This window comes from Nycticebus coucang, chromosome 11 (genome assembly GCF_027406575.1).
Source record: "Nycticebus coucang isolate mNycCou1 chromosome 11, mNycCou1.pri, whole genome shotgun sequence".
Lineage (NCBI taxonomy): Eukaryota > Metazoa > Chordata > Mammalia > Primates > Lorisidae > Nycticebus > Nycticebus coucang.
The window spans coordinates 10,846,092-10,867,101 of record NC_069790.1 but is presented as its reverse complement, the minus strand read 5'-3'; the positions used below and the strand labels follow the sequence as shown (position 1 = coordinate 10,867,101).

At 54.9% G+C, this 21,010-nt stretch overlaps 1 protein-coding gene across 4 annotated transcripts; it reads right to left on the bottom strand.

Annotated features, from left to right (window-relative positions):
• Positions 1-217: 217 nt before the first annotated feature.
• Positions 218-20,753, bottom strand: MYO1G (myosin IG). Of its 4 annotated transcripts, XM_053609696.1 has the most exons (22): positions 20,529-20,723; positions 18,305-18,513; positions 18,006-18,099; positions 16,915-17,080; positions 16,630-16,683; positions 12,042-12,152; positions 11,649-11,765; positions 10,837-11,061; positions 10,599-10,744; positions 10,099-10,213; positions 9,757-9,927; positions 9,479-9,549; positions 8,412-8,486; positions 8,136-8,268; positions 7,267-7,433; positions 6,715-6,922; positions 3,920-4,143; positions 3,269-3,413; positions 2,159-2,263; positions 1,864-1,977; positions 554-708; positions 218-472 (listed from the first exon to the last, which is right to left on the bottom strand). In XM_053609696.1, exons 1-22 carry the CDS (start codon positions 20,621-20,623, stop codon positions 316-318), a joined length of 3,057 nt encoding a protein of 1,018 aa, XP_053465671.1. In that variant the 5' UTR covers positions 20,624-20,723; the 3' UTR covers positions 218-315. The 4 variants fall into 4 exon arrangements, with proteins under 4 accessions (XP_053465671.1, XP_053465670.1, XP_053465672.1 ...); XM_053609695.1 differs by lacking the exons at positions 218-472; positions 554-708 and adding an exon at positions 716-1,760 and having other exon boundaries at positions 20,529-20,753; XM_053609697.1 differs by lacking the exons at positions 218-472; positions 554-708 and adding an exon at positions 716-1,760 and having other exon boundaries at positions 18,305-18,449; positions 20,529-20,707.
• Between the last annotated feature and the right edge of the window lie 257 nt (positions 20,754-21,010).

Sequence of the window (21,010 nt, the reverse complement as noted above, 5' to 3'; positions counted from 1 at the left end):
GCTTCCTCCCAAACCACCACTTCTGTCCCTAGGCTGTGCGCCTGAGGACCAGGTCTTGCCACCTCACCCCAGACTGGGCCCCAGGCCTCCTCCTCTTGTTGGGGTAACCCCATAGGGGTTAGCAGGAGACCATGGCCCAGGCAGGGGCCCCAGATGCCCCCTCCATGTGGGATGGGAGGGACACAGCTCTTCCACCCCAGAAACCTGCCACGCTATGCAGACTCGGCATCTTTATTGTGCCCGTTCAGAGCGGGTGACCAGGCCGCCGCCTTCTGGGCAGCCCGGCCAGGTGCGAGGACTTGGAGCGAGGCTGGCTCAGCGGCTGGGCCAGAGGAGGGTGAAGGCGCCGCGGGCGCAGCGAAAGTCAGGCTCTGGCTGCTCCGGCCTGGGCTCCACCGAGACGAGGCGCCGGGCCCCACGCTGGCTGAGGGGGATGCACTCGGAGACGCGGACCTCCAGGGAGCGGCCCTCCCTGCAGCAGGGTGAGGTCAAGGCGGTGTTGGCTTTATCCTACTCCCGCAGCCCGGGCCCAGGGGCACCCGGTCTGACTCACCCCTGGCAGTGCGCGGCCAGCACGCCCACCAGCTCCCCAACGCGGTTGTCCAGCGGTGGCTGGGAGCGGTGCAGGCACACCACCAGGTCGTCCTGGCCCCGGGCATGCAGCACCACCAGCTGGTCCTGCCCGCTGGTCACGCTCAGCCCCGTCACCTGAACAGAGAGCTGGGGTCAAGGGGCGCTAGACTTGCCCCCTTCCCTGGGATCCTATCTCCCCAACCCTACCGGGGAGCCCCTCCCTGGAGCCCCTCCAAGGGCACAGCCCAGGGTCCTTCCGCCCCCTCCCTTCTCTTTCTGGACCCTGCTGACAAAGGGGAAGGTTGAGCAGGGAGCCATACAATAGGACTTTCTGCCATGATGAATGATTCTAGATTCTTGCTGTGCAACAGGGTAGCCACTGAACACCTGTGACTGAGTTTTTAGGTGATTTTTTTTGTGCTGAGACAGGGTCTTGCTCTGGTGCGCAGGCTAAAATGCAGTGCTGTCATCATAGCTCACTGAAACCTTTAACTCCTGGGCTTAAGCCTCAGCCTCCCTAGTAGTTGTAACTATAGGCGTGGGCCACTACACCTGGCTAATTTTTTAATTTATTTATGTTTTGTAGAGATGGGGTCTTGCTATTGCCCAGGCTGGTTTAGAACTCCTGGCCTCAAGGGAAACTCCTGCCTTGGCCTCCCAAATTGCTAGGATTACCGATGTAAGCCAATGTCCCTGGCCTGAGTTTTTAGTATTATTACACTTTAATCACATGTAAACAGCTACACTGGCTCTCAGCTGCTGTATCAGACACTAACAGCCCCTTCTACTCTGGCAGTCGCAGGATCCCTGACACCGTGAGAGACCCAGAGGGGATCCAGCCTGGATCCCTGCCCCAGGCTGCTCCCTGTCCTGAAGGAAAGGGAATTTATGGGAACACAGCACTGCCATGCAAGGGAACACATGGGCCTAAGAGCCAGCAGCAGGCAGAAGAGAGGCTGGATGAGATCCTGCAGGAGGCACTGAATACGTGGGAGACCCTCCCAAGATGGACACAGGTGGGGAGAGAGGCTGTTTACCTTGGCTGGGATGTGAGAGTGTGGTGGTGCAAGATAGCTGTGCAGCAGGGCCTGAAGGGCCAGAGCCTTTACCCTGTGGGCAATGGGAAGCCACTGCAGGGTTTTCTGCACGGGTACTGCTGTGGGCTGAATTTTGGGGTGCTCCAGACCCTTACAGGCAGACAGGACAGGAGGAGGCTAAGGCAGGGCTCCCTCAGCCTGGTAGCATCCCTCAAAGATGCTGTGCATGTGGCCTCCTACCCATGGCACTCACCCTGTCGAGGGGCACGGCCCGCATCACCCGGTACTGCCGGCTGGGCTCCAGCTTATAGAGGTGCCGATCGGTGAGCAGGAGGGCCCGGTCCCGGCGCTTGTGGAAGCGGTTCACCTGTGGGAGAGGGGCTTGGCTCAGGTCGGTGCTGCCCTCCCATCACCCACCTGGGCCACAGGCCCCTGCCATCCTTCCCACATCCCCCCTGCCCTGTTCCTCCTGGGCTGGGGCTTCTTATAGTCTCTCCTGAGTGGTGCCCTCACCTGTGCCCCCAAGTTCCCCTTTACCAGCCTCTAACCTTGCGGACGTGGCTAGAAAAGAGCACAGTCCCAAAGCCATCCTTCTCCCGAAGCTTCTTTAGTTGCTGAGCAAACAGACTCGATGCTGTAGGATTGTCTGCAGCCTAAGGATAGATGGAGGGGTGGGGGCTGTTTGGGATGAAGTCTTGGGACCAGACTGGACTGATGGTAGCTCTCTGAGAATGAGTATGGCTGTCCTTCACGTCAGAAAACCAAGTCACAGGTGTGTGCATTGGTTTGCGAGTGCCGGGTCCATGAAAGCCAAGGGCCCAGAGCCTGCCTGTTTTGACATTCTAGGCTGCAACTGAGCTCACCCTCCCTGTGTTCTGCACACATCCCCAAAGGCTGCTGCTCCTCAAACCCATGCTTGGATTTTGTGGAGCTCTGGAGAGAGCCAGGTGGCCCCTCCAGATAGAAGAGGCTTACTGCTAAAGTTGGAGAAAGGCTGGCGGGGGAGCTGACCTGAGAACACTTAGGGGGACAGCTATACCTGAGAACATGGATTGGCAGTTGTACCTGAGAACATAGCGGGGAATGGCATACCAGGGAATGTGGCAGGGGGTGGCTGTACCCAAGAACATGGGACAGCAGGTGTACCCTAGAACTTAGGGGGATGACCGTACCTGAGAACATGGGGTACAGGTGTACCCAAGGACATAGTGGGGCAGCCGTACCCGAGAACATGGTGGGGAGGCTGTACTTGGGAATATGTTGGGGAGACTGTACCTGAGATTTCAAGGTGGGGTGGAGAGGTGGAGGGCGGGCCAGTAAAACCCAGGCAGGTGAGGACAGATGAAAACCCTCAAACCGGGCGGCACCTGTGGCTCAAGGAGTAGGGTGCCGGTCCCATATGCCGGAGGTGGCGGGTTCAAACCTAGCCCCAGCCAAAAACCAAAAAAAAAAAAAAAAAAAAAAAAAACAAAACGAAAACCCTCAAACCCCAGGGATGAACTCTTAGGGAGACGAGTGAGGACTGAGGAAGAGTCAAAAGGATAGTTATACCCTAGACCTGAGAGAGGAAGTCTGAGGGTGCCCGGGTACGGTGACAGCCTGGAGCCCTCATGGGTGTCCACATCCCCCCAGCAGCCCTGGGCCCACCTGGCACTCACAGAAGACAAGTAGTCTCGGTTCCAGGCCCGTCGACAGCCCCAGTCCTGTCGCAGCCCCTGTAGGGCCCCCATGGCAGCCACCTTGGCCTTAATCTGGGCCATGTCTGAAGGAGGAATATTCTTCACCAGCTGCCGGGCCCGCCACCTGTAGAGGGTGAGCTGTCAGATGGAAGCTGCACTACGGTTAATGCCGTCCCATCACCCCTTCCCTACAGGAGAAGGCTGGGCCCTCAGCCTGGCTGCCCTTCATGTCCCAACTTCTACTGGCCTCTCTGGTCTTAGTCCCTTGAGGTTAATGCTTGTCCCTGGAAAGTGGTTCTGAGACCTGCAGCTGCCCAACACCCTCTTGTTCTCTGCCTTTCTTTTGGAGAACTTCTACTCAGCCCTCAAGGCCCTGCTCAGATACAGAGTCCCTCCTCTTCCCAGCCCCGAACAGCCACCCTATCCCTGCAGGCTGTGGCTCTAGACCTCAAATGCCCAGCACAGTTCTCAGGATGGCTTTGCTACCAACTTTGAGATAGTCAGCTAATGTGGACAGTCTTCCCACCTATCAAGGGGGCCGCTGTATCTCCCAGCTGAGCACTATGGGGCCAGATGACCAGTGAGGTGTGCAGTGGATGCACTGGAAAGTGTGGCCAGCTAGGGGAATACCTGCAGAAGAGCGCTTGGCAGGTGTCCTGGAAAGGCTGTAGCACAGTAGGTGGTGGTGGCCACACAAGGTCACGGCCATAGAGTGGGGGCTGCCGTGCAGCATGGAATCTCCGCTGCAGCTCAGCCAGGTGAGCACGCACCTTGTGCCTCCGGAACCAGCGCATGATGGTATATACAGCTCTTAGCCGCCTGCAGCGCCACCTTGCCAAGGTGCCCCGCCAAGCCTAGTTGGGCCGGGAGCAATGGGATACACAGTCAAGCCCAGCCAGGCCCCAGTCTCCTAACCCAATCCTGATCCTAAGCCTTCATGGAGCACACCCTTGCATGTCTGCAAGGAGACTGGCCCAATCCCTGGCTCTAGGAGCCAAGTCCATCTGGCTGGTGGTTGATTCCTGGATGGGCATGTGGCCAGCTACACTAGGGGAGCCCTACTCACGGCTCTGTAGACTCTCAGAAAAGAGTTGCTTGCCTGTTCCAGGCTTTTAAAGCTGGGAACTGGCACTGACGGGGACCCCCAATTCCCCCCAGGGAGAAAGCTCACATGAGAAGAGAGATGAGGACAGATGCAGGGGGTTTCTTCCTGCTTACAAGGGCAACTGAATGAGTTCACCTGGAATCTGACCTGGTGTAGACTTAGCCTCCAACTCCCAGGATATCCCAAGACAGAGAGATACCCCAAGAATGGGACCATCAAAACCCAGACTGGAAACCCTGCAAGGAAAGCAGTTCAGGGCTGGCTGAGTGCAGTAGCTCATGCCTCTAATCCTAGCACTGTGGGAGGCCAAGGTGGGTGGATTGTTTGAGCTCACAAGTTCAAGACCAGCCTGAGCAAAATCGAGACCCCATCTCTACGAAAAATAGAAAAAAAACTGAGGCAAGAGGATCACTTGAGCCCAAGTTGGAGGTTGCTGTGAGCTATGATCCTACAGCACTCTATCCAGGGCAACAGCTTGAGACTTTGTCTCAAAAAAAAAAAAAGAAAGAAAGCAGTTCAAGGATCCACAGATTTAAACAGACTTCAGCAGTACAGCAATGGATCACAGTGTATGGACCCTGAGTACAACAGTACCATCAGGAGACAACTGGGGAAATCTGAGTACAGACTGGGAATTGAAAACCATAAATAGTTTGAGGTTTCCAAACAGGACAGCGGTGCTATACAACCCCTGTGTCTTAGAGGAAATGACAGAGGTAACAAAAAACGCAGGGTGTGATCACTGATTAGATTTTAGATGTTAGAAGATGTGATGGGTAATAATGGGACTGCTGAAGACATTTGAATATGGGCTACACATTAGATACCATTTTTTGCCATGTATAATGTGCACCCACATTTTTTCGAGAAATTTTGTTTTAATATATATATATATATTTTTTTTTTTGCAGTTTTTCTGGCCGGGGCTGGGTTTGAACCCGCCACCTCTGGCATATGGCGCCGGCGCCCTACTCCTTTGAGCCACAGGAGCTGTCCCTTGTTTTAATTTTTTAATTCAAATTTTTGTTTGTCTATATTTAGGCACTTGTTTGTATTATAAAGGAATTTTATAAAAATATCAGCTAGATTGCTAGCCCCTGCCTGAAGAGTATGAAGAGAAATATGTTGCTATTCCTTGTCCAAAAATGCTTTTGTTGCAAGTCTGTGGTAAATTCAACAAAACCCATTACCATATTCTAGGGTACGTTTTGCACATCGGTATTGTTATTGCTTTCTAGAATTACATTTTTAATGCATAAGCATAAATGAAAATTTAAAACACTGATATAGGCGGCGCCTGTGGCTCAAGGAGTAGGGCGCCGGTCCCATATGCCAGAGGTGGCGGGTTCAAACCCAGCCCTGGCCAAAAATCACAAAAAAAAAACACTGATATAGATATGGGATTAGTACTATCTGTGTATAATTCACATCCTTATTTTTTCCTCAAAAATTTGGGCAAAAGGTGTGCAATATAAATGACAAAATATGGTATTCAGATATGTAGGTTATTATTTTATCAGGGTTAAGTTTCTTGAATGTGCTAATGTTACCATGGTTACAAAGGAGAATGTCCTTGTTCTTGGAATATACCTGCTGAAGTATTGAGAGGTGTCATGACTTTATATAGTTCAGGAGAAAATATAAATAGATACATATACAAATGTGTGTGTATGGAGAGAGACAGAGAGAGAGATAGAAAGATGGGGGGGGTGAGAGAGAACACCACCAAAGAAACAGAAATAGAGGGAGGGTGGGATGGAGGGAGCACCCTTGCAGCAAGCCACGTGAAGAGCTTATGTACTCACAGTACTAGTTCTTTAACTTTTCCATAGGCTTGAATTGTTCCAAAATTAAAGTTACGGTGAGAAAGGAAAGAATCCTTATCCTTTGGAAATACACACTAAAATGATTATGGCTGCACTGACTTGTTGGGATAAAGGTGTTGGCCTCTACATAAAATCATGCCATCCATGAGGTGACATGGTGGAAGCTGGGCAACCAACACCATCCTAGATAGATTTTTCCTTCCTAATAAGTAGTTCAAAGGAAAGAAGGAGGGAAAGAGGGAATGAAGAAAAAAGGAAGGAGAGGGTGTGAGGGAAGGAGACCTGAAAACCTTATTTTGAGCACTGGGTCCTATTGCTCCTGAAGCTGGCAGCCACAGAACTATTGTACCTCAGCTGTGTCTGTACTTTTTGCTCAAGTCAGTTTCAATCCTGGCCTGTCTCCATCAAGCAGAGACTCCTGTGGAACTCGTAAGTGCACTTGTGGTCCCCAGAGCACATGCATCTCCTCCGTGGGGTGTCCCCACCCCCCGCACCTTCTGCAACAGCAGCACAATGATGGGGATGAGACGGGCTCTGCTCTGCTCCAGTGTGACCAGTGTCCGGGGTGAACGGATGAACAGTTTGCTATGGCCAAAGGCCACATCCCCCTGCAGCCCGTGCTGCTCCAGGAGAGCACTCACAGCTGCCTTGTCAGAGCCCAGCAGGTGGTTGGGCCATGTGTACTCACAGGTCATCTTGTACCTGTCACCACAGGAGAGGGCAGTGAGGATGAGGCCAAGGGGCGGGAGCAAGAGCCGCTCTGCCCACCCCACCCTTGGGAGATGGAGCTGGTGCTGAGAGTCCTGGGGCTGAAATCCTCCAGGTATGTCCCTGGAGTGCCTGTGACACCTGTGTTCATGTGTGTTTCCCCACACAGTGTCCTCCTACACATCCTCACAGACACTGCAGTGTTCTGAGGCCAGCTGCACGCCAGCATTGCTTGTGTTGATATTTTGTGAGGCACTGTTTAGGAACCCTCTGCTCCTACTCCTTGGGTTCCACCCAGGGACTCCAGCCCACGGAGTGACGGGCGTTGGTGCCAGTACCTGAGCAGGAACCGAGAATAGGGCTGGCGGGAAGCAAAGCCAGCCCTGCGAACCCTCACATTCTCCAACAGGCCCAGATATGCGACCTGATGGCGACAGTGGTCCTCGTCCAGCCTCCCTGCCACCTTGTCCTCATTGGGCTTAATACAGCGGACGTAGAAGGGTTCCTGTGGGCACAGAAGGGATTGGAGGGGGCCTTAGTCCTGTGGATCCTGCCCCAAGCCAAGATCCTAGGCCAGGATGAGAGTCAGGGACAAGGGAAATCACAGCAGAACAGGGCCCTGGAAGCCTGAAGTGCTAGAGCAGGGGCCAGCAAGGAGGCTGGGCCCAGAGCCAGTCTCCAGCCCAGGGAGCAGGAGGGGGCCTCGTCTCTCTCCTTGCTTTCTCCTTCTGAGAGGGGCTGATGTTTCTGGATTCTATTGTTGTCCTGCCACGTCCCCTAGACCCAGGTCCCCTGCTGTCTTTGGGCCCAAAGCTCCCCAAGATAGCTAGCTGTCCCTTTGATACCTGCTGCCAGAAGAGTCCCCAGCTCTTGGCAGGAGCTTGGCTTGGCTAAGCCATGCTCCCAGCAGGGTCTCCCCGTGACCCCTTCCTGCTCGAGAGACAATGAGGTGAGAGCAAGGCTGGGTTCGAATTCGGTGAAGTCCTCGATGATTGATCCTGCCTCAGCCCAGCTCCTGAGCCCCCACATCTAACTTGTACAGTGGTCAGGGTCCCCAAGCTGGAGCAGATGTGACTCATACAGACAGGTCGAGACCCTACTCTACCAGCCCTCATGATGTGCAGAGGTGGTCAGGGGCCCTACTTGGTACTCAGGGCCCAGAGAGAAGAATCCAGAAGGGCAGGAGTAGGGGTGGGGTGGAACGTACCTTAGAGGCCAGGTTTTCCACCAGAGCCACCATGGAGTTCTTGAAGAGTGTTCCAGCTGTCAGGGGGCGCTTGGTCACCTCTGTGATGTTCTGCTGCCCCTCTGGCCACATTGCCCGCAGGGTGGGGTCCATGCTGCAGACACAAGTGTCATGCCTAGCCACCCTCTAGGGAGAGCAGCCTTACCCACCCCCACCTTAGCTTTGAACCTCAGGCTGTCCACCTGCCAGGTCAGGGTCCTAGCCTCTGCACCCACACACTTAACTAGCTACACTCACCTGTTGTACAGCAACCTCTTGAAGTCCTGGAAGAGGAAGTCTCTGTTCTTGTCAATGAAGCCCTCCACGGAGTACCTGCCAGGGCCGGGAAGGGCGGGGCGTTAGGGCAGGAGCTGGGCCTCTTAGAGCACCGACAACCCCCAGGAGGTCCCCTATCTCCTCCCCTGCTCTGTTCTAGGCCTGGCGCCTCTCCTTCTTCCCCATTACACCTCCTTTCTCTTTCATCACCTAAGACTCCCTCCCTCAGGAGAAATTTTTCTCCTGGAAGATGAGTTGAGTAGTTAAGACCCCATCTCTAAAGCCAAATGTCCTAGCACTGAGTCCCAGGTCTACCATATGCACGCTTGCTGTGTGACCTTGAGTGCGCCATTCCATCTCTTTGTACGTCATTTAATTGCTTGAACAGTGCCTGCTGAGTTTTGATGAATATCAGAGACTACAATTATGACCAAGAACTCCTGAGACTTGGGTCTATTTTAATCTGAGGCTCTCCACAGCTGCTGCAAAGGTTCTGATTTTGGGGAACAGTTTTGACATCTGGGTGCTCTGTCTTCATTGTCTACTCTTATTACCTCTCCTTGAGAAGTTCATATCAGACACTTGTACCTCTCTTTGAGTCACCTCAAATAAATTAATAATCATCATGACAATCTCTGACCTTTGTACCCAGAGCATGGCTGTAGGACACAGCAAGGTGTCACCTGGAAACTTGTTAGAAATGCAGAATCTGGGCCTCCTCTGCCTCTTCTACCCCCACCATGCCAACCTCTAGCTCCCCCAGCAGATGCTGACATGCGAAGGCCCAGACATGAAATGTGGGTGTTTGTTAGAAGCCTGCAGATGAACGCAGCCCAGGCTGAGAACCACTATCCTCAAACCCTGATTGCTGCTCTTTAGTTGTGAATCTGGTGATGGGCGGATTGTCAGTGTCTTAAAGGGATGGGGGTGGCAGAAGGGCTAATGATGTCCCATCTTCCGGACATTCCCCTGGAACACTCCTGCCCTGTGACACATGCAATAAGGCCCCATGGGAAGGCCCAGGATGTGGGGAGGAGGGGTGCCCTTACGTGACATCTCCTGCATAGTGCTTGATCCGAAAGTCTCGGCCAAACTCCATGGTCTTGTCTGTGGGGCAGAGCTGTGGGGATAGGCCAAGGCCAAGTCACAGAGGTGTGTGTATGTGGGGGGTCTGCCTCTATCCCACTGGGGCAGAAGAGACCACCACAGTGAGGCAATTACAGTAAAGCTGGGTCCCTGCCTAAGCCCCACCAGGCATAGGCAGCATGCTGCCTGTGGAATAGATCCCACCAGCCCACTGTGCCAGCACTGGGACAGACGCGGGCACCTGGCGGCTGGTGTAGTGTGGGTGGTGGCGGTGGTGTGTGTCCAGGGACTGCAGGAAGATGCGGTCGGTAATGGTGCCCGCAGCACTGCAGGCCTCGTCCAGCACAGCCAGGATGCCCCGGTGGGGCCGCTCCACAAGGTCCACGATGGTGGCATTATTGAAGTACTCCACCTGGGGTGGGGGCAGCCAGCAAGGCAGCTGCTGAGGACCTCCCAGCCACCTCCCCTCTGCCACCCCTCGTTTAGCACCTGCCAGCCAGCCCAGGGGCCTCTCCTCCCATGGGCTCCCGACGCCCCTGGGCGCCCCGCCTGCTGAGTCCCCCCCGGCCGGCACGGCGCTCACACTCTGCCAGGTGATGCCCTCACGCTCGTACTCTTCCTGCTCCTGCTTCAGGATGAGCTGGATGAAGAGCTGCTGCAGCTTCTCGTTGCAGTAGTTGATGCAGAACTGCTCGAAGCTGGCGGGGGTGGCCTTTCAGAGGGGCTCTTGCTCTTTGTGGAGCAAGTGTTAATGGATAGGCCTCCCCCCAAATCTCCCCTGGTGCTCACTGAGGAGTCTGGTGCCAGGCTGTTGTATGGCGTCCCTATGGATTAGGCACCCTGTGCCCACCTCCAGCAGGCACAGTGGGTAGACTTGGGTCAAAGCCCAGTGAAGCAAGCCCAATAATTTTGCCTTCCATCAGAATACTAAAGGCTGGGGGTATAGCTGAGGCAGGCTTGGGGGTGTTAATCTTGGGCCCAGGGACCAGCCGGGACAAAATCAGTCATTCCTGCTTCCCAACCCCAGGAAGCTCCCTGGGACTAAGTGGCCATAGGAGCTGAAGGTCGGAGATGGGGTCCCACCTGTTAACAGGGAACACCTCAAAGCCGTAGATGTCCAGCACGCCGATGACTGTGTCCTTGCCATCACGCCGAGGGTCCCGGTCTCGGGCTTCCATGATGCTGTTGATCTTGTCCACTACCCATTCAAACAGCCGCTGGTACACAGCCTGGGGACAGGAGCATGTTGCTTCTTGTTGCCTTGGGCCTGCCCCCTGCCAAGACCTCCTGGGTTTCCCTCCCCCTGCCTACCCAGGAGTACCTTAGCACAGGCGTCCCGGGCATAGCTGGCCTCAGCTGCAGTGTGGCCCTTCTCTATGACCTCCCTGCCTCCAGAGGCCACAGTGCGAGCCAGCAGGGTGCGGAGCACAAGGTCCCGAGGTGTGGCTGTCAGCTCAGCCACATGGTCCACCAGCGCCGCCTGAGCCACCACCAGGCCACCCTTCTGCATCCCACTTTCCTCTATCTCCACAAACTCAATGTTTCCCTGGTGATGGGGGGAACCATGAACAGTCTAAGCTCCATGGCCAAAAGGAGTCTAGATGTCTTTGGACAGTGAGGAGGAAGGGAGACAGGGGACAGGGACATGGCAGGGCCCAGCTCCTGGCTGACCACCGTGGGCACAGACACAGCCAGAAAAGAGGAGGGCAGGGGCACGCAGAGCTTTTGCCAAGGTCTTGTATCCAATGTGTGAAGGACCCCATTGCATCCTCCCAGTAGCCACAGAAGCTCTGCACTGCTGACTCCTTGTGCCACTTAGAGAATTGCAGCCGAGAGCCTCTGGGTGACATGCCACAAGGTCATCCACGCTGCACTTAAGGGAAGGCAGGTGTCCTGGGCCCAGTCTGCACAATACGTGGCTTTTACTGTGTCCAGCAGCCCTGGCCCTAACAACAGACTCTCCACTAGATACTGACACACACACGCCCCAGCAACTCAGCTTCCTTGGGGGAGGGAGTCAGCTCAGCCACATCGCTGGGATATCTGGAACCAGTCGGCTCCTCCCTGCCAGGGACTCCCAGCCAGGAAATCCCTGTGGAGTTTCCCCTCCTGGGCCCTCCGAGCCAGGCTCACCAGGTGCAATATGGCAGCCAGGATGCGATACACAGACCCTATTTCTTCAGAACTGAAGCCGATGACCCTCATGGCTTCGGTTACTGCCCGGTGGTTCCTCTCGTCACTGTCCGAGGCCTGGGGGGAGAAGGGGTTCACTATCCCAAGCCACTCTGGGCCCAGGACACCTGCCTTCCCTTAACCTCGATTTGACTGCCCCAGGCACTTGCTCATCCCTATGCACTATCCCCTCCCTGAGCCACTTTCCCGCAGCCTGAGCACCCACCCCACTCACCTGCACAGCTCACATCAGCCTGGCCTGTGCTGACCGCTGACCGCTGCCCACTCCCTGTCAGCATACTCAGGACCCTGAAACTAAGCCCAGTTTGAGGCATCTGTGCTTCTCACACTCACGCTGTGTATACCCGTGCTGAGTCCAGCTCCCTGGCGTGTGAAATTGTACAAGGCAGGGTTTCTTTCCAAGTGCAGTTCATGCAGCTCCTTGTCCTCACTGCCCCTCAGCAACTAGAGGATGGAGATCCCTTGGTTAGACGAATAAGCTCCCAGGAGCCCCCACTCCCAATCCCTCCAGAGGCAGAAGAACAGATACAAGCTTCCTCCTAGCCTCAACCGAACAAACCAGGGCCCGACCAGACATTGTGTGAACACTTTGTGAGCCAGCGAGCTCCCAAGTCAGTGGTCAGAGACCACTGCGTCAGTGGGAGCAAAGAATCTGCTAGGAAGACACTGCCCCTGTTCCCAGACTTCATCTCAGTGGGGAGCTCAGATTCTGTGGAGACGTTGCTCCAGACCCAAGGAGACCCCACCTCATGGAGAGCTCAGAGTCCATGGAGACAATGCCCGTGTCCCCAGATTTCCCCCATCTGGGAAGGGGAGGTAAGAGTATGGAGATCCTGGCAGTCTTATGGAGCGCCACTGCAGTGGGAGCACAGAGTTCCTGGAGGAACTGCCATGCTCCAAGGAGCTCCATGTCATTTTAGTCCATAGAGATCCTGTCCCTGCCCCAGTAAGCACTCACCTTAGTGTGGGCATTAGAGTCAGAAGATATACCGCCCCATCTCAGGAAGCCCTTACCTCAGGAGGGAGCTCAGTCGGTGGAGACACTGGGTATGTCCCAGAGACCTCCCACCTGACCGGAGTGCTCAGATTCCCTGCAGACACTGCTCTAGGCAAAGGGAGATCTCAACTCCTGTGGAGCTCAGACTCCATGGAGATTCAATGCAAAACCTAAAACATCCCATGCCAGCAGGGAAGACAGAGTCTGAGGATATCCCGCAGGAGTCCAAGGCAGCTCCCCTTCAGTGGGAACTCAGAGTGTAGACACTACCTATGGGCCAAGGAGTCTCCACAAACTCAACTTCATGGAACTTCAGAGTCTCTGGAGACAACCCTTGTGTCCCAGGTAGCTCTCACCTCAGAGGAAGTTCAGAGTTCTTGGTTACATTGTTTTTGCCTCAGGGAGCTCCCACCTCAGTGGAGAGATCAGAGTTTGAAAAGATAACACCCATATTTCCTGTACCTCTGCTTCAGTGGAGTCTGTGGAGATATGGCCCCTGTCCAAGGAAGCTCTTACCTCCGAGGGAGCTCAGAGTTGGTAGAGACCTTGCCTGTCTCCAAGAGTGCTCCCACCTGAGTGGGCAGCCTGGAGTCCATGAAGACACTGCTTATTGTCCAGGGAGTTCCCATCTATGAAGACACTGTCCCTGTTCTAGGAAGCTCCCACCTCAGTGGGGAGCTCAGCATCTTTAAAGACATTGTCTGTATCAAGTAGCTCCATTACATGGAAGCTCAGAGTCTGTGAAAAAAACTCCATGTATCCCAGAGAATTCCCACCTAAGTGGGGAGCTCAGAGTCCATGGAAAACTGCCCATGTTCCAGGAGTCTCCCACCTCAGTGGGGACTTCACAGTTTGTGGAGACCCTGCCTGAATCCCAGGGGGCTCCCATCTCATGGAGAGCTCAGAGTCTAAGGAGATGCCGCTCAAGCCTCAAGAACAGCTCAGAGTCCATAAAGGTACTGCCCATGTCCCAGTGAGATCCCACCTCTGTGGAGAGCGCAGGGTCACTGGAGACAATGCCAGAGTCACAGGCAGCTCTCACCTATATGCGGAGCTCAGAGTCTGTAGAGATACTGCCGTGTCATCTCAACACAGTGGGGAGCTCAGAGACCATAGAATACTGTGGGAGGTCCCAGAGTGCTCTATTCCAGGAGAGCCCAAACTCCGTCAAAAAACTCTGTGTCTCAGGGAGCACCCACCTCAGTGGGGAGTTCATAGTTCATGGAGACCCTGCCTGCAATCAGGTGAGTTCCCATCTCATGGGGACTCAAAACCTGCAGAGACACTGTCTGTGGCCCATAGCCTCCCACCTCAGCAGGGAGCTCAGATTCCATGTAGACATTGCCTTAGACACAAGATCCCAACCCCTGAAAAGCTAAGAATCTGTGGAGACATAGCCCTTGTCCCACGAGGAGCTCAGGGAGTCACTGCCCATGACCCAAAACCTCCCACTTCAGAGTCTGTGGAAATCCTTCAGGAGTCCCAGAGAGCTGCATGCACTTCACTGGGAGCTGAGAGCCTGTGGAAAAACTTCCGGTGTCCTAAGGACCTACCACCAGTGGGAGTTCAGATTCCAGGGGGACATTGCCTATGTCCTAGTGGCTCAGAGTCTATAGAGACACTGCCTGAATCTCAGGGACTTCCTACTTCAGAGCTAAGCTCAGAGTCTGTGTAGACACTGCCCTTGTCAAAAATGCTCCCACCTCAGCCAGAGGTCAGAGTCCATAGAAATATTGATGGGATTGAGGGAGCCCTCACCACAGTGGGGAGCTCAGAGTCCTTAAAAGACATTGTCTGTGCCAAGGAGCTCCATTTCATGGAAGCTCAGAGTCTATGAAAAACTCCATGTGTCCCAGAGAATTCCCACCTCAGTGGGGAGCTCACATTTCATGGAGACCTTGATCACATCCCAGGAAACTCCCAACTCATGGAGAGCTCCAGCGTCCATGGAGATACTGTCCATGTCCCATAAGCTCCCACATCAGTGAAGCGATAATAGTTTGTGGAGATCCCATGGGAGTCCCAGGGGGCTCCACTTCAGGGGAAGCCCAGAGGCTGTGTTGATACTTCCTGTGTTCTAAGAAGCTCCCACCAGTGGGGAGCTCAGAGTCCATAGAGGCATTGCCTGTGTCCCAGAGAGCTTTCACCTGAGTCTCAGGAAGCACTTACCTCTGAGGGGAGCTCAGAGTCAGTGGAACACCATCCATGTCCCAGGGAGCCTCCTACCTCAGCAGGGAGGCTCCGAGTCTGTGAAAACATTCTGTGTCCCAGGAATTTCCCATCTCAGTGTGGAGTTCAGTTTGTGGAGACCCTGCCTGATTCCCAGGGAGCTCCCATGTTATGGACAGTCCACAGTCTATGGAGACACTGCTCATGTCTCAGGGAGCTCTTACCTTAAGGACAGTTTAGAGTCTATCAAGCCACTGCCCATGTCTCAGTGAGCTTCCACCTCAGTGGATAGCCCAGGGTTACTGGAGACAATGCCGGAGTGCTGGGAAGCTCTTACCATAGCAGGGAGCTCAGAGTCCATAGAAACACTACGGGTATCCCAGAGTGAAATGGAGCTCAAAATCTGTCAGAAAACTTCCTGTGTCCCAGGGAGCTCCCACCTCAGTGGGGAATTCATAGTTCATGGAGACCCTGCCCACAATCCAGTGAGTTCCCATCTTGTGGGGAGCACAGAGTACTGGAACACATTGCCCAAGTTCCAGAGACTTGTACTTGTGTGGAGCTCACAGTCTATGGAGACACTGTCTGTGTCCCAGTGAACTCCCACCTCAGCAGAGAACTAAGAGTCCCTAAGAACACTACTGTGCTCCAGGGAGCTGGAGCTGGAGCTCCATAGTTTTTCATAGTTTTTCATAGAGCTCCAGGGAGCTCCCACCTTGTAAGGGAGTTCAGAGTCTTGGTGACAGTGCCCTCCTCCCATAGAGCTCCCTCCATGGGGAGCACAGAGAGAGTAGGTACTGCCTGTGACCTAGTTAGCACCACTTCATGGGAGCTCTGAGTCTGTCACAAGTGAGCTCCTATCTCATGGAGAATTCAGAGTCCACAAGATACTGCCCATGTTTCAAGGAGCTCTTACCTCGGAAGGGAGCCCAGATTTTATGGAGGCAGTACTTGTGTCCAAGAGAGCTCCATTTCAGAGGAAGATCCGAGTCTTTAGAGGCTCTGCCTGTGTCCCAGAGAGCTCCTGCATCATTGTAGAGCTGAGAGTTGGTGACATTGTAAAGCTGAGACACTGTCCATGTTGCAGGATCTCCTAACTCTGTGGGGAGACCTGAGTCCCTAGAGACATTGCTGTTTCCCAGGGAGTTTCCACTTCTGTTGGCAGCCCATAGTCTGCCAGTGTTCCAGGGAACTGTAAGTCAGTGTCAAGCTCTAAGACTGCAGTGATACAGTTTGTTTCCAGGGAGCTCCCACCTCTGTGGGGAGCTCAGAGTTCACAAAATCATTGCCCGTTCCAAGGAAGTTCTTATCCCAAAGGAGTGCTCAGGTCAATGGAGACACTGTCAGTGTCCAGGGAACTCCACTTCGGTGGGAGTTCATATTCTGTAGACACTTCTTGTTGCAGGAAGCTGTGCTTCAGTGTTGAACTTGACACAGAGCCTGGGTCCCAAGAAACTCCTACCTCGGTGGGGAGCTTAGAGCTAGGAGTCACTGCGTAGGTCCCAGAGAGCTCTCGTCTGCAAGTATCTCAGATGGAGAAGCATCCTTTTGCTCTCAAGGAGCTCACCTCTTCTTGTTTGTGGGATGTGAGGTGATGGGGTGTGTGGCAGGGAATGAGAACCATAGGCTAGTGAGGGGGAGTGGGGCAGAGTGGGAGAACTGGGATAGGAGGGAAGGTCACAAGTTGGCCCAGCCTACTGCCCTCCCTCCCCCCACCCTGTATTTTCCTTCCTCTTCCTTCCTTCAGTGGCTCACCTGGTAGAAGGCGTGGAAGTTTCTTTCACCCACGTGCTGCTTGAGGACCCGTGACTAAGGAGAGACAAGCAGCTGGACTCAGGCCTGGGAGTCCTCAAGTCTGCCCCTCAGGACCTTATATGAGCTTTCCCAGATGTAGGACAGGCTAGGGGTCAGAGGGCTCTGGACACTTCAAAGGGTCACAGGGAGAGCCCAGCCTTCCTAACCTGCAGCATCAGGGTCCCCAGACCTGAGATTGGTCTCAGCCAGAGTTCCCCATGGGGTCTCCTCAGCCCACCTGCCCACCTTCTCCAGCAGGTAGCTGTGGATGTGTCCCCCAATTGGGTCCCCCTTGAAGTCAAAGTTGATGTCCATGTACTTTCCAAAGCGGCTGGAATTGTGGTTGCGGTTGGTGCGGGCATTGCCAAAGGCCTCCAGCACACAGGTGGACTTGAGCAGTACATCTTTGACCCTATGAAGTGGAGGAGCCAGGGTTCAGGCAAAGACCTCCCATCTGGAGAATAGGGTCCCTGCCTGAGTCTTCCTCACAGAAATCACAGCATCTCGAGATGAATAAAAGAGCTGGCAGAGAGCGAGCCAAAGACCCAGCCTCACCCAATGCTGCATCTGGGGCCGTGTGATGGTCACACCTCTGAGATGCTGGGAAATGAACCTGGCAGGCTGGCTTGTGCACAACAGGGTCTGGACAGCACTGAGCCCAGGTCTTTGTTTCCCACAGTCACCTCATCTCTGCCCAGGCCTCAGCTGCAGCCTGGGGAGCAGGTCTGACCACTTGGCCCTGGTCCTCTAAAGCAGGGCTGGACAGTGGTGCCAGCCATGTGTACTTGGGAACTGACATTGCTTGCCCCCTCTGAACCCCACCGTGTCACATTTCAACAGGAAGAAATGGGCTCTGACACAGGAAGCAGCTTCTTCAAGGCCTCCGGGGGAGAGCAGCCGGTGAACAGGCCAGCCCTGGCTTCCTGTTGTCACTACAAGCCCACCTGGTATGCTTGGCCATCCTGACTGGAGCCTGCCAGGTTCTCCAGGCTTCCATGGGATAACCTGAGTGGTGCCACTGCCCTGTCAGTGTGGTGTTTCAGGTGTCCCTCTACTGTACTTCCCCGTACCCTACCTTCACTGCTGTCTCCTCCCAGCTGGCAGCCTGTGTCCCTTAACTGGGTCTCACCCACCTTACTTGAGAGGTACTTAGTTTAGATCAACTTGTCTTACCTCAGTGGGTGTTGGAGTTACCTGGAACCTTCCTGATGGACAAGCCCACTGAACTTGGCCTGAGCTAGGCTCCAGTTCCGTCTCTTGGCTTCCCAGTGCCAGGCCCTTCCCACCACACCGCAATCCTAGCTGTGCTGAGGCCACAGCTGCACCTTGCGGCTCACCTCTCCACCTCGGCCCTCTGGCTCGGGTTGGTGACTGCGGCGATGTACTGCATGATGTGCTTACTGGCTTCTGTCTTCCCAGCCCCACTCTCCCCTGCCAGAAAGATAGTAGTCAACAGAAACAAACAGGCCACGCTCCTTATACCAGCTCCTTGTGCCAGCCTGTACCCATGGGACTGGTGTGATAGAGTCCTGGAGCCACACAGGGCACAGGAGATACTCTAATTCCCCCCCACCCCCCGCTCATGTTTATGAAAGAGGATGCTAAGGCTAGGGTACCTGGCTTCAGGGGCAGGTACCTGAAATGACAATGCAGGTGTCCCTGGACCGGCGCTTCATCGCCTTGTAGGCAGCATTGGCCACGGCATAGAGATGGGGAGGCCGCTCGTAGAGCTCACGGCCCTGGTACTTGGTGATGGCCTCGGGCCCATATAGGGGCAGCTCCTGGTAGGGGTTCACGGATACTAGCACCTCTCCGATGTAGGTATAGATGCGGCCCTTCTCGAACCTGAACACGGCAGGGCCAGGCCTTAGCATTCACAGGCATCAAGGGTCACATGGGCCTCTGGGCACAGACCACATTGAGCCCTGGTCCCAGTCAGCCAGTGCTCCCACTGGAGGGGCTGAGAGTGGAGAAGGGAGAAAGGGGCGGTTGTCTCCCCCAGTCGCCCTGGTGCCATCCTGGATGAGCTGAGCCACTCAGAGCCTGTCCCCACTGCAATGTAGAGTTTGGGGTCCACGCTGCTCTCCATGAGGGTCCTGAGGTCACAAAAATCATGACCACCTATTTTGTGAAGGGGACAGACTTGCCCAAGACCACACTGTGAGGCAGAGGTAGTGCCGGCTCCTGGGGTGGGCCCCACAGGGTAGGTAAGGAACCAGGGTTGAGGGAAAGGGCTGGGCTGGGAGAGGAGGGAGGGGCCTTGTGCTGTTTCCTGTTTCAAGGCCTGGGCGGAATGGGCAGAAGGGGACCCCGCCCAGCTCCACCCACATGACAGAGAGAGGGTGGGGCAACAGTGCCCACACTAGCTGTCACTGTCTTTATGAATGTGGTTGCCGGCCCTCCCCGGCACATCCTTAGACTTTCTAAAAAACCTGGCCAATGGAGGGGTGACCCTTCCCTTCAAAAACTGGGTCACCAGTGGGCCTATGTCCACCCATTTCTTGACCTTTTTGCCTCTGAGAGTGCTGGCTGGCCTAATCCTCTGACCCTACCTCTCCTTGGTGTGCGGGACCCATCATGTCCCCCAGTGGTACCATCCTGGGATTCTTTTTCCTTCATTACCTCTGACATGGGTGTTCTGAGCTTAGACTCACCCTCTTATAAGCTGTGTGGCTTGGGGGCCAGTCCCCCACTTCTCAGAGCTCAGGGCTCTCACCATCTTCATCATCAAAATGCAGACGACAGCGACTCTCATAAGCTTTTTTTGTTGTTGTTGTTTTTACTGCTTGTTTTTTGAGACAGGGTATCACTCTGTTGCCCAGGAATGCAGTGGCATCATTGTTATTCACTGCAGCCTCAGATTTCTGGGCTCAAGCGATCCTCCTACCTCAGCTTCCTGAGTAGCTGGGACAACAGGCACATGCCACCACAGCCAGCTCATTTTTTCTAGTTTTGGTAGAGACAGGGCTCTTACCCTTGCTTTCACTTGACAGCCTAATATGCTCTCAGGAAGGTGGGGAGAGGGCAGGAGGAGCCCGGCTGGTCTCGTACTCCTGAGCTCAATCTATCCACCCACCTCGGCCTCTCAAAGTGCTAGGATTACAGGCGTGAGCCCTCGAGCTAGGCCTTCCTAAGTTCATTTTTACGGGGATGAGGTGGAAGGACACACAGAGTGCTTAGCTCACTTCCCTTCCAGCCCTCCTCTCCTTGGGTCAGGCTCACAGCCTCTTGCTATCTGAGCTTAGGGGGGCTCCTGGACCCCAAGATATCCCTGGGAAGCTTCCTGAACTCCCTGAGAATCAGAGCGTGAAGCCCAGCTGTCCACACAGCCACCCTGACGTGCCAGGTCCCCACCTCTTGGGCTCCTCCTGCCCTCTCCCCACCTTTCCTGATAGCAAATTAGGCTCTGGTCACTTCTACCGGCTGTGTCCTGTGACACCCATGCATCCCACCTGAGCATCATGTCAACCCCATGGGATGCTTTGGACTCTAGGGTGGGGCCTGCCTGCTTCACCTCAGAGTCCTGGGCTCCAGCCAGACCCCATGAGGGAACAGAAGCAACTGGCGGGAAGGTGCTGGAAGGAGGGTCCAGCCCTGGCCCCAGTGCCCAGTGCCTATGTGTCCAAGTGGGGTCACACTTGGCCCTGTTGGACAGGAAAGAAGGGGCAAAAGTCACCTGGGCCATGTGAGAGGCAGGGGTGACAGCTCCAGCACTGACTAGGCAGACCTGTCAAGGATGGGGCTTCCTGGTCTACCCCTGTCTCCCTGGGGCACTGCTTGGAGGTGCTCATTTTCATCCAGTGTGTCTGGGTGAGGAACCTTGGAGGAGGGGAGTCCAGCACCCCCTGCCCTGGGCCTACCTGAGCTGCAGGTTCCTCATGAAGTCTTCCATAGTCACTTGGTCCAAAAGCACAAAGTCGGGTTTGCCATACTCAGGACCTTCGCCGTCTTCCATCCCGCCAGCTGGAATCACCCAGGCCAGGTTGCCTCACCTCCCTGTGCTGCAGGCAGAAGGGCGGGGAAGGGAGTTCAAGGGAGTCCCAACCTCTGCCAGTCTCCTCCAGTGCTGTAGTAAAGTAGGAAGTGGGTTCTGGCCCTGGGAGGGGTTGCCTTCCCCGCTTGCTGCTCCCTCCCCCACGAGGTGCTCTGAGCCCTGCTTCCTGTCCCTGTGCCCCACAGGCTGCCCTAACAGTCTGACCGGTTTGCACCCCAGGGCCAAGGCGCCAGACGCTGGGTCCTCTGGCTCTGGAGGGTTCCTTGCTGGTCTCCTTTGGAAGCTCCTGCCCACTCGTAGGTGGTAGACAAGGGTCTGTGGGTTGGTTTTCAACTCTGGCAGCATGTT